The sequence below is a fragment of the Hemitrygon akajei genome, chromosome 11 (assembly GCF_048418815.1).
Source record: "Hemitrygon akajei chromosome 11, sHemAka1.3, whole genome shotgun sequence".
Taxonomy (NCBI): domain Eukaryota; kingdom Metazoa; phylum Chordata; class Chondrichthyes; order Myliobatiformes; family Dasyatidae; genus Hemitrygon; species Hemitrygon akajei.
This window is the reverse complement of record NC_133134.1, coordinates 162,615,321-162,630,090: the sequence shown is the minus strand read 5'-3', so window position 1 is coordinate 162,630,090 and position 14,770 is coordinate 162,615,321. Positions and strand designations below refer to the sequence as shown.

Below are 14,770 nucleotides of genomic sequence, written 5' to 3'. Positions count from 1 at the left end.
TTCTGCTGATGTACAGTAGATAATATTCTAGAATTTTCTGACTGGCTGCATTACCGCCTGATATGGAGGCTCCAATACAGAAGATCGAAAGAGGATGCAACTATTTGCAGAATCGGCCAACTCCATTCACAGGCAATAACTTATTGAGGACATCTTCAAATGGCGATGCCTCAGGAAGGCAGCATCCATCATCGAGGATCCTCATTATCCAGGACATGCTCTCTGCCCATTACCACCATCAGGGTGGAGGTGCTGGAGCCCGAAGAAGTGCAATCAACCTTTGAGGAATAGTTTCTTCCCCTCCACCATCAGATTACTGATTGGTCCATGAATTCTTGAACTCTAACTCACTATTTCAATTTAGCATTTTTTTTTACAACTGATCATAATTTTTAATTATGATTACATGGTACTGCTGCCACAAAACAACAGATTTCTTGATGTACGCGTGTGATAATAACCTGCTTATGTTTCTTTGAATTATGACAGTGCCTTGTTGGACAGAGTTGGGTATTCGGCTCCTCAAACCTGATGATTGATCTGATTTTATCCTCAGCCCCTAACTCTCCACCCTGAAGCCAAAATCCATCTGAGCCTTGAATATATACTCAGTGGCCACTTGACGAGGTACACCTCGACAAGAGAATGTGAATGCAAGTATCTGATCAGCCAATCATCTGGCAGCAACTCAATGTGTAAGAGCGTGCAGACATGGTCAAGAGGTTCACTTGTTATTCAGAATGGGGACAAAATGTGATCTGGGTGACTTTGACGTTGGAATGATTATTGATGCCATACGTGTTGGTTTGAGCATTTCAGAAACCGTTGATCACCTGGGATTTTCATGCACAACCTTCTCCAGAGTTTACAGAGAATAGTGCGAAAAACAACAAAACACCCAGTGTGCCGCAGTTTTGTGGTCAAAAATAGTTGGTTAATGAGAGAGATTAATGAGAATAGCCAGACTGGTTCAAGCTGACAGGAAAGCGATAGTAACTCAGATAACCATGTGTCATGACCGTGGTGTGCAGAGGAGCATCTCAACACACTACACATCGAGCCTTAAAGTGGACGAGCTACTGCAACTGACAAACGTGAACACACACTCAGTGGCCATCAGGGGCCCCCTCTGCCTGATACAGTGGCCACTGACTGTATTTGATGGCCACTTCCACAGTTCTCTGGCAAAAGAGATCCAGGAGATCTCAGGTTGTGAAAAAGTCCCATTTGTAGGTAATGACTGGATCTGATTGATTGTTAAATTGACTTTAACTGTCGTCACTGCTACAATACAAGAACTTACCAACAAAGTTACACACAATAAGATATTGATCAGATAAGCCCAACTTTATTGATATTCCATTGTCATTAACTGTATCTCCATATTATTCTAGACAAAACATTAAATATTCCACTATGACAAAGAAAACACAATTAATGTCTAAATGATTATGCAAACTCACTCCAGGAGAGACCTTTTAAACAGGGCTGATGGAGTCATGTGATCTAATATCAAATGTCACAACAATATTTCCCACTATCCAAGGTAAATTGAAAGTCAAAGTAAATTTATTATCAAAGTACATATTTACCACCAAATACAACCTGATTTTCATTATCCAATTAAATGAAGAAAAATATAAGAAAAAGGAGTGAAATGACATTCAGTTGTCCAATCACAGAAAAGTTGTACATCCATTTTACCCCTGAAATACCCCAATAAGGCAATTTATTGCACAGCGTTGCAGCATGTACCCACCAGAGATAATACCCTCCCGTCTCTCACAATAAATTGTGCAAACAGAGTGGTAGAATCCATTCTTGCAAAAATATTTCTCTCTCTCTCTCTCTCTCTCTCTCTCTCTCTCTCTCTCTATTCCCCCTTGGGCATGGGTCGGCTTCACCCGGGGAACACCTGAGCTGCAGTAAACAACTCACATTTATACAGTTGATTTAAATTCACCTGAATGCATTTCTGAGACCATTTGGAATGGGGGAGAGGGAGTCAAAATAACTTCAGCTCTCCATTAAATGTCAACAGGACCATGGGCAGCATAATCAGAGACATTACCAGCTCCTCAGTAATCGATTGTACACCACAGTGTATTTGCATTGTCTACAAACCTGACCTGTTATCATTCAGACCACCTACAACATTCTTGTGTTGGCCAATCAGCACATTCTCCTTTCTCCCACATGCTTTGCCAAAGCAATTAAATGAACTTCCATGCTAATCTGGGAAAGGATGGAGTGTGGAGCAGTTGTCCATCGTTAACACTCATTAGGAATTATCAGTGGGGACACTGGACTTCCTAGTTGCAAGTCAATCACAGTATTAATTCTGTCCTTCCATTTCCCCAACTCCATGACATTCACAAAAGCCCAAAACAGCTTTCTTCTCTTAACTGTGTATTTACAAAATTCTTTAGTCAAATATACTACCTGTATATTTCTCATCATCATTATATTTACACTAACTTAAGCTTGTGAGAAGACTGTGGGTACAGATGGCTAAAGTTATGTAACGCCCTGGTTAAGACTTTTACTGCTATGCTGTAGGTATTTCATTTCAGTAGTTCTGTAACAGCAGTCTGTTTGGGTCTGAGCTGAGTAAGGGGCTTTACTGTTCAACTTAGGAATCTGGCGCCTGCCAATCAAGATGATGGGAGAAGGTTCTAGAAAACGCTGGGCAGAGAGTTTTTGGTGTGGATTGAGGTTTTTGTTGGCGGCAGCTGGGTGAAGACAAGAGGGAGACAGGCTGAGGATTTTGTCCCTGTTACACGAGGTGCTTTATGCAGATGAATGGCTTTGAGGAGGAAGGACCAATACTGCCGTAGGAAACCCGTTTGTTCGAGATGGATTACAAGCATCATTCAGAAGGTGCCATTTGTATATCAAAGACAATGGTTTCTGGGAGGTTTGAGTTCCACTGTGCACACATGACAGTTTTGGTATAATGGGCACTTTTGTGTTTTTTCTTTCTTTCCTTTAATAGCTGGTTGCTTAAGTTAACATTCTTAAATATACTTCTTTATAATTCTGTGTAGTGTATGATGTTATTTCTTGCTGACGGGCGATTGCTGGGGGCAGGAAATCACACAGCATTGACACAAACTGGGGTTTGGGTGGGCTAGACATCTCAACATCACGGATTTGGCAGGACCAAAAGTCATACACACCATCGACACAAGGAGCCTGAGAAAGATGTGTTTCTCGCTGTGGAGTCCAGTGGCTGTTAGTGACGGTCTAACGAGTTATTTCTAGAGACACACAGTAAACAGGGGATGAGTGGCTGGAGGGAAGGGTGAATGGACAAGGGAATCGCAGAGGCAGCGATCCCTGCAGAAATCAGAGAGTGGGGGAGGTAAAGATATGTTTACTGTGAATGCTGTATTCCACACTCTGCAACGTTCTGCATGGTGATACAAACTACATGGTTTACAATTTGAAGTTAGATACCAACTGGAACAGGGAGCAAGCGATCAATAAGATACTGTGTTGAAAAAGGAAACAATTCTTCTCAACTAACTTGTTCCTAAGTCATTTAGATTTCAATTTCTTTGCATGAAGATTTCTTTTCAACTTTGAAGCAAGCGCTCTGTAAACTGGGAATCAGAAAAGAACCAAGGAAACTAGGAGATTAAACCAACAAGGACGAGAAATAAAACAATTGCATGATAACTTCAGCAAGGCCTTTGACAAAGTTCCACATGGAAGGTTAGTTAAGAAGGTTCAGTCGTTAGGTATTAATGCTGGAATAATAAAATGGATTCAACAGTGGCTAGATGGGAGATGCCAGAGAGTAGTGGTGGATAATTGTTTATCGGGATGGAGGCCGGTGACTAGCGGGGTGCCTCAGGGATCTGTTTTGGGCCCAATGTTGTTTGTAATATACATAAATGATCTGGATGATGGGGTGGTAAATTGGATTAGTAAGTATGCCGATGATACTAAGGTAGGAGGTGTTGTGGATAATGAGGTGGGTTTTCAAAGCTTGCAGGGAGATTTATGCCGGTTAGAAGAACGGGCTGAATGTTGGCAGATGGAGTTTAATGCTGAGAAGTGTAAGGTTCTACATTTTGGCAGGAATAATCCAAATAGAACATACAGGGTAAATGGTAGGGCATTGAGGAATGCAGTGGAACAGAGAGATCTAGGAATAACAGTGCATAGTTCCCTGAAGGTGGAGTCTCATGTAGATAGGGTGGTGAAGAAGACTTTTGGAACGCTGGCCTTTATAAATCAGAGCATTGAGTACAGAAGTTGGGATGTAATGTTAAAATTGTACAAGGCATTGGTAAGGCCAAATTTGGAATATTGTGTACAGTTCTGGTCACAAGAACTGATAAGAAAGATATCAATAAATTAGAGAGAGTGCAGAGACGATTTACTAGGATGTTACCTGGGTTTCAGCAGTTAAGTTACAGAGAAAGGTTGAACAAGTTAGGTCTCTATTCATTGGAGCGTAGAAGGTTGAGGGGGGATTTGATCGAGGTATTTAAAATTTTGAGAGGGATAGATAGAGTTGACGTGAATAGGCTGTTTCCATTGAGAGTAGGGGAGATTCAAACGAGAGGACATGATTTGAGAGTTAGAGGGCAAAAGTTTAAGGGAAACACGAGGGGGTATTTCTTTACTCAGAGAGTGATAGCTGTGTGGAATGAGCTTCCTGTAGAAGTAGTAGAGGCCAGTTCAGTTGTGTAATTTAAGGTAAAATTGGATAGGTATATGGACTGGAAAGGAGTGGAGGGTTATGGGCTGAGTGCAGGTAGGTGGGACTAGGTGAGATTAAGAGTTCGGCACGTACTAGGAGGGCCGGAATGGCCTGTTTCTGTGCTGTGATTGTTATATGGTTATATGATGCACAGGAAATTCCTCACCCTTCCTACTTGAAGAGCTACAACATTATCTACTTAAACAGCTTAAATCGCTCCACGCCTGACGATGTGATTGATCGTCACTCCTGGACTGGTACCAACATTGACGCAGGGTCAATATCATCATGATCCTGCAGGTAGACACAACATGCAATGATTAACCACCATTCTAAATGGAAAAGAATATCACATCACGTTATTTAAACTTCAAAAGGGCTTAAGAAAAACAATTTCCTTGCACTTCCATACCATGCTGCCACACATCCTCCAAATCCACACTGCTCTCACCTTTCAACGAAAGCCCCTTCCACCCCCTCAGGTTTCAAATCCCTCCCACCCACCCACCTCCTCCTTGCCATTATTTCTGAGGAAGGAAAGGGGACATTTCCACAGTCTCCTTGCATGACAAACGTCAATAAAACCGACACTAATATTCCCGGAGTATAACAGCCAAGGAGAGAAAGGATTGAGAACATCTGCAAGAGGCAAATGTCTCAGGATGATGAGATCATTCAGCACCTCATCCCTGTTCCTGTTGTTGCCATTTGGCAGGAGGCTCAGAGCAGCGAAAAGCTAATTTGTGGCATCTATATGCAGGGTATGTATGCCCATGATAGTCACATGACTTTACAGAACTGAAACAGGCCCTTTGACCCATCCAGTCCATGCCAAACTATTAAGCTGCCTTGTCCCATCAAACTGTACCCGGACGACCCTTTCCATCCATGTATCTATCCAAATTTCTCTAAAATGTTAAAACTAAGTTTGAATCCACCACTTCATTCCACACTCTTACTCTTCATTCCACATTCTCACACTCTGAGTGAAAGAAGCTCCCCTTCATGATCTCCTTAAATATTTCTCCTTTCACCCTTAACCCATGACCTCTGGTTGTAATCTCACCCAATCTCAAAAGTCTGCTAGCTTTTACCCTATCAACACCCATCATAATTTTATCTTACGACTTTGCAGAAGCTATTACAGTAACACTGTGGCATCTTACTCTTCTTACCCATGGCTTGGAAAACTTCGTGGTGCGACACCATTCAAAAAACCGTCCCTTTGCAGCTTCCACACTCTTCTTGTCGGTCTTCTTACAGAATACTTGGATTAGCAGTTCTAAAAACTTCTCTGGTAGTATCTGAGATACCTGGGTGGGCACCAGAGAGAGAGAGAGATTAATACCCACAACCATGAGGAGATAAACAAACATATGAAGTAGTTGGCCACACAGTCCCTCGAGCCTATTGAACTTTCCAGTAAGATCATGACTAATCTGTTGTAACTTCCAATCCACCATCTTGACTACTCACAGTGACCACCCACCAGTTTATCATGCCTTTGTCTTGAAAATACTCAAGTTCTCTGCTTCAAAAAAAAAGTTCCAAGGATGCATGATCACTGAGAGAAAAGGCTTTACCTCACCTCTTAAATGAGCAACCATCTATTTTTAAAAACTGGACGCCTAGTTCTACAGTTTCAAAAAGAAAACATTCTTTCCACTTCAACCCTGGTAAGCCCTGTTGTACTGTATGTTTCAAACGATTCTCCTCTCACATTTATAAAGTCCGGGAAATGCATGTTCAGCCTGTCCAGACTATCCTGTTATGACAACCAGACCACAATGAGCTTCCTAGAGCAACCGAGCAAGGTTCAGATCGCAGACACACCAAGTACAGGCTGAATCCCAGGGAGATGGCCAATATCTCCAGAGACGATGATGGCTGGGAAGCAAACTGAAAACAGTGGAAAGCCCACAACGAGAGCCCCAGTCACAACCCCAACAGTGGCCGGTGCAAGGCTGGAAGGAAACGAGTTCACACGCTGCTTCAGTGGCCAGACGTGTTTATACCTCCGATGCTCGGGAGGTTACCTGCTCTCTTCTGATTTTGAAGGCCTTGTCAGGGTCATTCTTGCAGTAGAATCGAACATTATTAATGGGGTTTTTCTCTTGCATCCCGTAGTTCATTGGAATAACCTAGTGTGAGAAATTTTAGTTATATTTATTCATGGTAAAATACAAATTACTCTCTCATAAATAGCCACAAAATAAAACAAACTGTATTTTTTATGACATTGGTCACAAGCCCATCGATTATGACAGTTACTCTTTTGATAGAAGTGCAGCCTGTTAGTTCCACAGCGCAGGCTCAATCCCAAACTCCTGCACAGAGATTATACAATTTCCCTGTGAATACGCAAATTTCTTTGAGGTGCACCAGTTCCTCCCACATCCCAATGACAAGGGGGTTAAATGTCTGTGGTAAATTACACCTACAGAGCGGGTAAGTGATAGGATCTGGGGGGAAATGAGGGAAGATTCAAATGCCACAGAGTCAGTAACCTGGCTTTAATCCTGACCTCAGGTACTGTCTATGTGGAGTTTGCATGCTCTCCCTGTAACCAAGGGGAATTCCTCGGGGTCTCAGATTTTCTCCCAAATCCCGAACTGTGCACATTTGTAAATTAGTTGACCACTGTAACATACCCTTGGTGTGCAGGTGAGTGCTGGAATCTGTACTGAGTTAATAGGAACATGTGGAGAATAAAATAGATGAGGGTAGGATTAGGTAAATGGGTACCTGATGACTGATCAAAGGTCTTGGTTCCATAATGGCACAATCTGCCAGATGTATGGAGAACTCTCCTCTCCATCATTAGCAAGCCAGTACTCACATTTACAATGAGATCTTTTGCCTCGAGCTTAACGTCCACTTGTTCTGAGCGAAGAGCTTCAACCACTTTAGCCTTCAGATTAACAATCTCCTCCTGATGGAGAGAGAACAGTTCAAGTGAGTTTGATTAAATTTGTAAATGTACAAATAAAATCCAATGTACAATAAAACATCGCCTGCAGTCTGTGACAGTAAACACCTACAGGGATTTTAATGTTACAAATGACTGTCCAGGGAGAGGAAAAGGTTTTTGGGAGCATATGCCCAAATTCTCTCAAATGCCATTATAATTTTGAGCAGAAATTATCAATGATTGATGAATTAGTAACAATAATTATGGACTTTTTTCCGCAAGGAAATATAATGCTTATTTATGTGCATTCATTGTGTAACGCCCTGGTTAAGATTTTTATGATGCTCTAGATATTTCATTTTAGCAGTTCTCTTCTTCTTGTTCTGCTTCTTCTTCGGCTGTCCATCAATTTTGATGTTGACTGAGGCCTGGGCAAGGTTGTATGGAAGACCGGCAGTTGCCCATGCACAAGTCTGTCCTCTCCACACCACTGATGTTGTTGAAGGGAAGGACATTAAGCCGATACAGCTTGGCACCGGTGTCATCGCAGAGCAATGTGTGGTTAAGTGCCTTGATCAAGGACACAACACGTTGCCTCAGCTGAGGCTTGAGCCAGTGACCTTCTGATCACTAAACCAACACTTTAGCCACTTGGCCACGCGCCAACACAGCAGTTCTCTAAGACCAGTCTGTTCTGCTTTTAGCATGCTTGGGCTTGAGCTAAAGTTAAGAGGCTATATTATTCAACTTAGGAATGTTGTGTCAACCAATCAGGATGGTGGAATTGGGAGAAGGTTCTAGAGAACACTGCCTGATAGGTTTTTGTGATGGACACAGTGGTGTGGGTTGAGGTACTTTCTGGGGGGAGCTGGGAGAGGACAAGAGGGAAGATGGCTGAGGACATTGTCCCTGTTGCACAAGGTGCTTTGTTCAGATGAAAACTTCAAGGAGGAAGGACCAATACCCCCCTGAGGGAGCCTGTTTGTATGAGATAGATTTTGAGCGACATTTGGAAGACGGTGTGTGCTTTCATGCAGACTGTGGTCCAGCACGTGAGTTAAAGACAACTTCAAGATGAACTCCAACGGATGTGCACATTTTGACTGGGTTAACTGTAATCGGCCCTTTCTATCTTTTTTTTTCTTTTCTCTACTAACTGTTTGATAAAGCTGACATTTGTAAATATTGTAATTGTATGGAGTGCATGATCTGTTATTTCTTGTTGACAGATGATTGCATGGGGGCAGTATTTGCACAGTATTCACACAGATCGGGGTTCCGGTGGTTCAGACATCCCAACTTCCCAGTTTTGGTGGGGCCCATATACAGAGTTTGAGACAGGTGGTTTTCTCATTGGTGAGTCCACTGGCTGTCAGTGAGGGGCTAATGATACTTGTTAAAAAGAGGTTTCAATTGTTTTACTATTAATAAATGTATAACAGAGAGAGATTGGGAAAAATGAAGCATTTCAGAAAATCTGTTCAAAAATTATTGTAGAAGCAATATATCAGTTCTCTCTCTGCTTTGCACTTCTGTGCTCTGGGGTTTATTATGTTTATGACGGTAACTGGCTACATGAGTGGGGGTGTGGTAAATTTACGGGAATAAATTACGCATTCTTGTTTATTTCATTGCAGTTTAGAGGTATGGAGAACTCTCCTCTCCATCATTAGCAAGCCAGTACTCACATTTACAATGAGATCTTTTGCCTCGAGCTTAACGTCCACTTGTTCTGAGCGAAGAGCTTCAACCACTTTAGCCTTCAGATTAACAATCTCCTCCTGATGGAGAGAGAACAGTTCAAGTGAGTTTGATTAAATTTGTAAATGTACAAATAAAATCCAATGTACAATAAAACATCGCCTGCAGTCTGTGACAGTAAACACCTACAGGGATTTTAATGTTACAAATGACTGTCCAGGGAGAGGAAAAGGTTTTTGGGAGCATATGCCCAAATTCTCTCAAATGCCATTATAATTTTGAGCAGAAATTATCAATGATTGATGAATTAGTAACAATAATTATGGACTTTTTTCCGCAAGGAAATATAATGCTTATTTATGTGCATTCATTGTGTAACGCCCTGGTTAAGATTTTTATGATGCTCTAGATATTTCATTTTAGCAGTTCTCTTCTTCTTGTTCTGCTTCTTCTTCGGCTGTCCATCAATTTTGATGTTGACTGAGGCCTGGGCAAGGTTGTATGGAAGACCGGCAGTTGCCCATGCACAAGTCTGTCCTCTCCACACCACTGATGTTGTTGAAGGGAAGGACATTAAGCCGATACAGCTTGGCACCGGTGTCATCGCAGAGCAATGTGTGGTTAAGTGCCTTGATCAAGGACACAACACGTAGCCTCAGCTGAGGCTTGAGCCAGTGACCTTCTGATCACTAAACCAACACTTTAGCCACTTGGCCACGCGCCAACACAGCAGTTCTCTAAGACCAGTCTGTTCTGCTTTTAGCATGCTTGGGCTTGAGCTAAAGTTAAGAGGCTATATTATTCAACTTAGGAATGTTGTGTCAACCAATCAGGATGGTGGAATTGGGAGAAGGTTCTAGAGAACACTGCCTGATAGGTTTTTGTGATGGACACAGTGGTGTGGGTTGAGGTACTTTCTGGGGGGAGCTGGGAGAGGACAAGAGGGAAGATGGCTGAGGACATTGTCCCTGTTGCACAAGGTGCTTTGTTCAGATGAAAACTTCAAGGAGGAAGGACCAATACCCCCCTGAGGGAGCCTGTTTGTATGAGATAGATTTTGAGCGACATTTGGAAGACGGTGTGTGCTTTCATGCAGACTGTGGTCCAGCACGTGAGTTAAAGACAACTTCAAGATGAACTCCAACGGATGTGCACATTTTGACTGGGTTAACTGTAATCGGCCCTTTCTATCTTTTTTTTTCTTTTCTCTACTAACTGTTTGATAAAGCTGACATTTGTAAATATTGTAATTGTATGGAGTGCATGATCTGTTATTTCTTGTTGACAGATGATTGCATGGGGGCAGTATTTGCACAGTATTCACACAGATCGGGGTTCCGGTGGTTCAGACATCCCAACTTCCCAGTTTTGGTGGGGCCCATATACAGAGTTTGAGACAGGTGGTTTTCTCATTGGTGAGTCCACTGGCTGTCAGTGAGGGGCTAATGATACTTGTTAAAAAGAGGTTTCAATTGTTTTACTATTAATAAATGTATAACAGAGAGAGATTGGGAAAAATGAAGCATTTCAGAAAATCTGTTCAAAAATTATTGTAGAAGCAATATATCAGTTCTCTCTCTGCTTTGCACTTCTGTGCTCTGGGGTTTATTATGTTTATGACGGTAACTGGCTACATGAGTGGGGGTGTGGTAAATTTACGGGAATAAATTACGCATTCTTGTTTATTTCATTGCAGTTTAGAGGTATGGAGAACTCTCCTCTCCATCATTAGCAAGCCAGTACTCACATTTACAATGAGATCTTTTGCCTCGAGCTTAACGTCCACTTGTTCTGAGCGAAGAGCTTCAACCACTTTAGCCTTCAGATTAACAATCTCCTCCTGATGGAGAGAGAACAGTTCAAGTGAGTTTGATTAAATTTGTAAATGTACAAATAAAATCCAATGTACAATAAAACATCGCCTGCAGTCTGTGACAGTAAACACCTACAGGGATTTTAATGTTACAAATGACTGTCCAGGGAGAGGAAAAGGTTTTTGGGAGCATATGCCCAAATTCTCTCAAATGCCATTATAATTTTGAGCAGAAATTATCAATGATTGATGAATTAGTAACAATAATTATGGACTTTTTTCCGCAAGGAAATATAATGCTTATTTATGTGCATTCATTGTGTAACGCCCTGGTTAAGATTTTTATGATGCTCTAGATATTTCATTTTAGCAGTTCTCTTCTTCTTGTTCTGCTTCTTCTTCGGCTGTCCATCAATTTTGATGTTGACTGAGGCCTGGGCAAGGTTGTATGGAAGACCGGCAGTTGCCCATGCACAAGTCTGTCCTCTCCACACCACTGATGTTGTTGAAGGGAAGGACATTAAGCCGATACAGCTTGGCACCGGTGTCATCGCAGAGCAATGTGTGGTTAAGTGCCTTGATCAAGGACACAACACGTTGCCTCAGCTGAGGCTTGAGCCAGTGACCTTCTGATCACTAAACCAACACTTTAGCCACTTGGCCACGCGCCAACACAGCAGTTCTCTAAGACCAGTCTGTTCTGCTTTTAGCATGCTTGGGCTTGAGCTAAAGTTAAGAGGCTATATTATTCAACTTAGGAATGTTGTGTCAACCAATCAGGATGGTGGAATTGGGAGAAGGTTCTAGAGAACACTGCCTGATAGGTTTTTGTGATGGACACAGTGGTGTGGGTTGAGGTACTTTCTGGGGGGAGCTGGGAGAGGACAAGAGGGAAGATGGCTGAGGACATTGTCCCTGTTGCACAAGGTGCTTTGTTCAGATGAAAACTTCAAGGAGGAAGGACCAATACCCCCCTGAGGGAGCCTGTTTGTATGAGATAGATTTTGAGCGACATTTGGAAGACGGTGTGTGCTTTCATGCAGACTGTGGTCCAGCACGTGAGTTAAAGACAACTTCAAGATGAACTCCAACGGATGTGCACATTTTGACTGGGTTAACTGTAATCGGCCCTTTCTATCTTTTTTTTTCTTTTCTCTACTAACTGTTTGATAAAGCTGACATTTGTAAATATTGTAATTGTATGGAGTGCATGATCTGTTATTTCTTGTTGACAGATGATTGCATGGGGGCAGTATTTGCACAGTATTCACACAGATCGGGGTTCCGGTGGTTCAGACATCCCAACTTCCCAGTTTTGGTGGGGCCCATATACAGAGTTTGAGACAGGTGGTTTTCTCATTGGTGAGTCCACTGGCTGTCAGTGAGGGGCTAATGATACTTGTTAAAAAGAGGTTTCAATTGTTTTACTATTAATAAATGTATAACAGAGAGAGATTGGGAAAAATGAAGCATTTCAGAAAATCTGTTCAAAAATTATTGTAGAAGCAATATATCAGTTCTCTCTCTGCTTTGCACTTCTGTGCTCTGGGGTTTATTATGTTTATGACGGTAACTGGCTACATGAGTGGGGGTGTGGTAAATTTACGGGAATAAATTACGCATTCTTGTTTATTTCATTGCAGTTTAGAGCTTGGGACTGGTGGAGCTCATATTGTTTGCTGACTGCTGAGGTAATGCTCAATAATGCTTAGTTGCATGTTTGCCAATTGCTAATAAAGGATCAAATGAAAGGTTCGACTTTTGGAGCAAGCATTGGAGCTGTGGACACGTCACCTAAGTATAACAGTCCATATGGTTGCAGGTAAGAGGCAAATGTTCTGTTTTGATTTTGGATTAGTTTTGCCACGACTTTTCTGTCAGCAAAATTTTTCAGTAGTTACACCAAATGAACATCAGCTTTTGGATATGCTGAGAAATTAGAAGCACTACAGCTTGGAGCAGCTTGTTGATTCATGTTGCGTATTTTGGATTTTGGATTTGAAACAAAGCATTGAATGATCAGTGTTGCTGTGTCTGACTGGTTTGGAGTGAAAAGCTCTATAGTGTTTTCCTGAAGTGTTTTGACCCTTAAGTCTGTGAGGGACTGGGTGGCTTTGTTTGGAAAAAATGCAATCAAATCATTAGAAAGAAGTGACATAGGGTGGAATGGTTTAGAATCATTGTAGATCGAGCTCAGAAACTGCAAAGGTAAAAAGACCCCAAACAGTAGCAAAGATGTGGCTTACAAGTTACAACTGGAATTAGAAAATGGATGCCAAAAGGGCAAGGTTACGATAGTCATGGGGGATTTCAATATGCAGGTAGATTGGGAAAATCAAGTTGATGCTGGATTTCAAGAAGGGGATTCTGTAGAATATCTGCAAGACGTCTTTTTAGAGCAGCTCATGGTTGAACCCACAAAGGGGATCAGCTATTCTGGATTGGGAGTTGTGCAATGAACTGGAATTGATTAGAGAGCTTAAGGTAAAGGAACCTTTAAGAGCCAGTGATCACAATTGATAGAATTCACCCAGCTATATGAGAAGGAGAAGCTAATGCCACATATGTGAGTATTACAGTGGAGTAAAAGGAATTGCGGAGTTATGAGAGAGGAGCTGGCCAAAAGTGACCAGCCTATGTGGACCTCTGGGGCACCTATTTAGCGGCGATCTCGAGCAGCAGCAGAGCTCAATGGATACGACTAAATATTCCCATTACAGCCAGTTACAGATGGGAATCACAAATACATAGAAACATAGAAAACCTACAGCACAATACAGGCCCTTCAGCCCACAAAGTTGTACCGAACAAGTCCCTACCTTAGAAATTACTAGGCTTACCCATAGCCCTCTATTTTTCTAAGCTCCATGTACATATCCAAAAGTCTCTTAAAAGACCCTATCGTATCTGCCTCCACCACCGTTGCTGGCAGCCCACTCCACGCACCCACCACTCTGCATAAAAAACTTACCCCTGACATCTCCTCTGTATCTACTTCCAAGCACCTTAAACCTGTGTCCTCTTGTGGCAACCATTTCAACTCTTGGAAAAAGCCTCTGACTATCCACACGATCAATGCCTCTCATCATCTTATACACCTCTATCAGGTCACCTCTCATCCTTCGTCACTCCAAGGAGAAAAGGCTGAGATTACTCAACCTATTTTCATTAGACATGCTCCCCAATCCAGGCCACATCCCTGTAAATTTCCTCTGTACCCCTTCTATCCTTCCTGTAGTGAGGCAACTAGAACTGAGCACAGTACTCCAAGTGGGGTCTGACCAAGGTCCTATATAGCTACAACATTATCTCTCAGCTCCTAAATTCAATTCCATGATTATTGAAGGCCAATACACCGTATGCCTTCTTAACCATGAAGTCAACCTGTGCAGCTGCTTTGAGCATCCTATGGACTCAGATCTCAAGTTCCCTCTGATCCTCCACACTGCCATTAATACTATATTCTGCCATCATATTTGACCTACCAAAATGAACCACTTCACACTTATCTGGGTTAAACTCCATCTGCCACTTCTCAGCCCAGTTTTGCATCTTCTCAATGTCTCGCTGTAACCTCTGACAGCCCTCCACACTATCCACAACACCTCCAACCTTTGTGTTATCAGCAATC

The 14,770-nt window shown here is 42.2% G+C and overlaps 1 protein-coding gene across 1 annotated transcript in view; it reads right to left on the bottom strand.

Moving 5' to 3' along the window:
* Positions 1-1,328: 1,328 nt before the first annotated feature.
* The window catches only part of LOC140736211 (deoxynucleoside triphosphate triphosphohydrolase SAMHD1-like), a 44,780-nt gene continuing 31,338 nt past the window's right edge, over positions 1,329-14,770 (bottom strand). Inside the window, exons 11-16 of the mRNA XM_073062122.1 lie at positions 11,074-11,166; positions 9,314-9,406; positions 7,554-7,646; positions 6,751-6,855; positions 5,890-6,027; positions 1,329-5,008 (exon numbers count right to left, since the gene is read on the bottom strand). Of these exons, the coding sequence (XP_072918223.1) occupies positions 4,958-5,008; positions 5,890-6,027; positions 6,751-6,855; positions 7,554-7,646; positions 9,314-9,406; positions 11,074-11,166 (573 nt within the window). The 3' untranslated portion in view covers positions 1,329-4,957. The remainder of the gene's footprint in view (positions 5,009-5,889; positions 6,028-6,750; positions 6,856-7,553; positions 7,647-9,313; positions 9,407-11,073; positions 11,167-14,770) is intronic.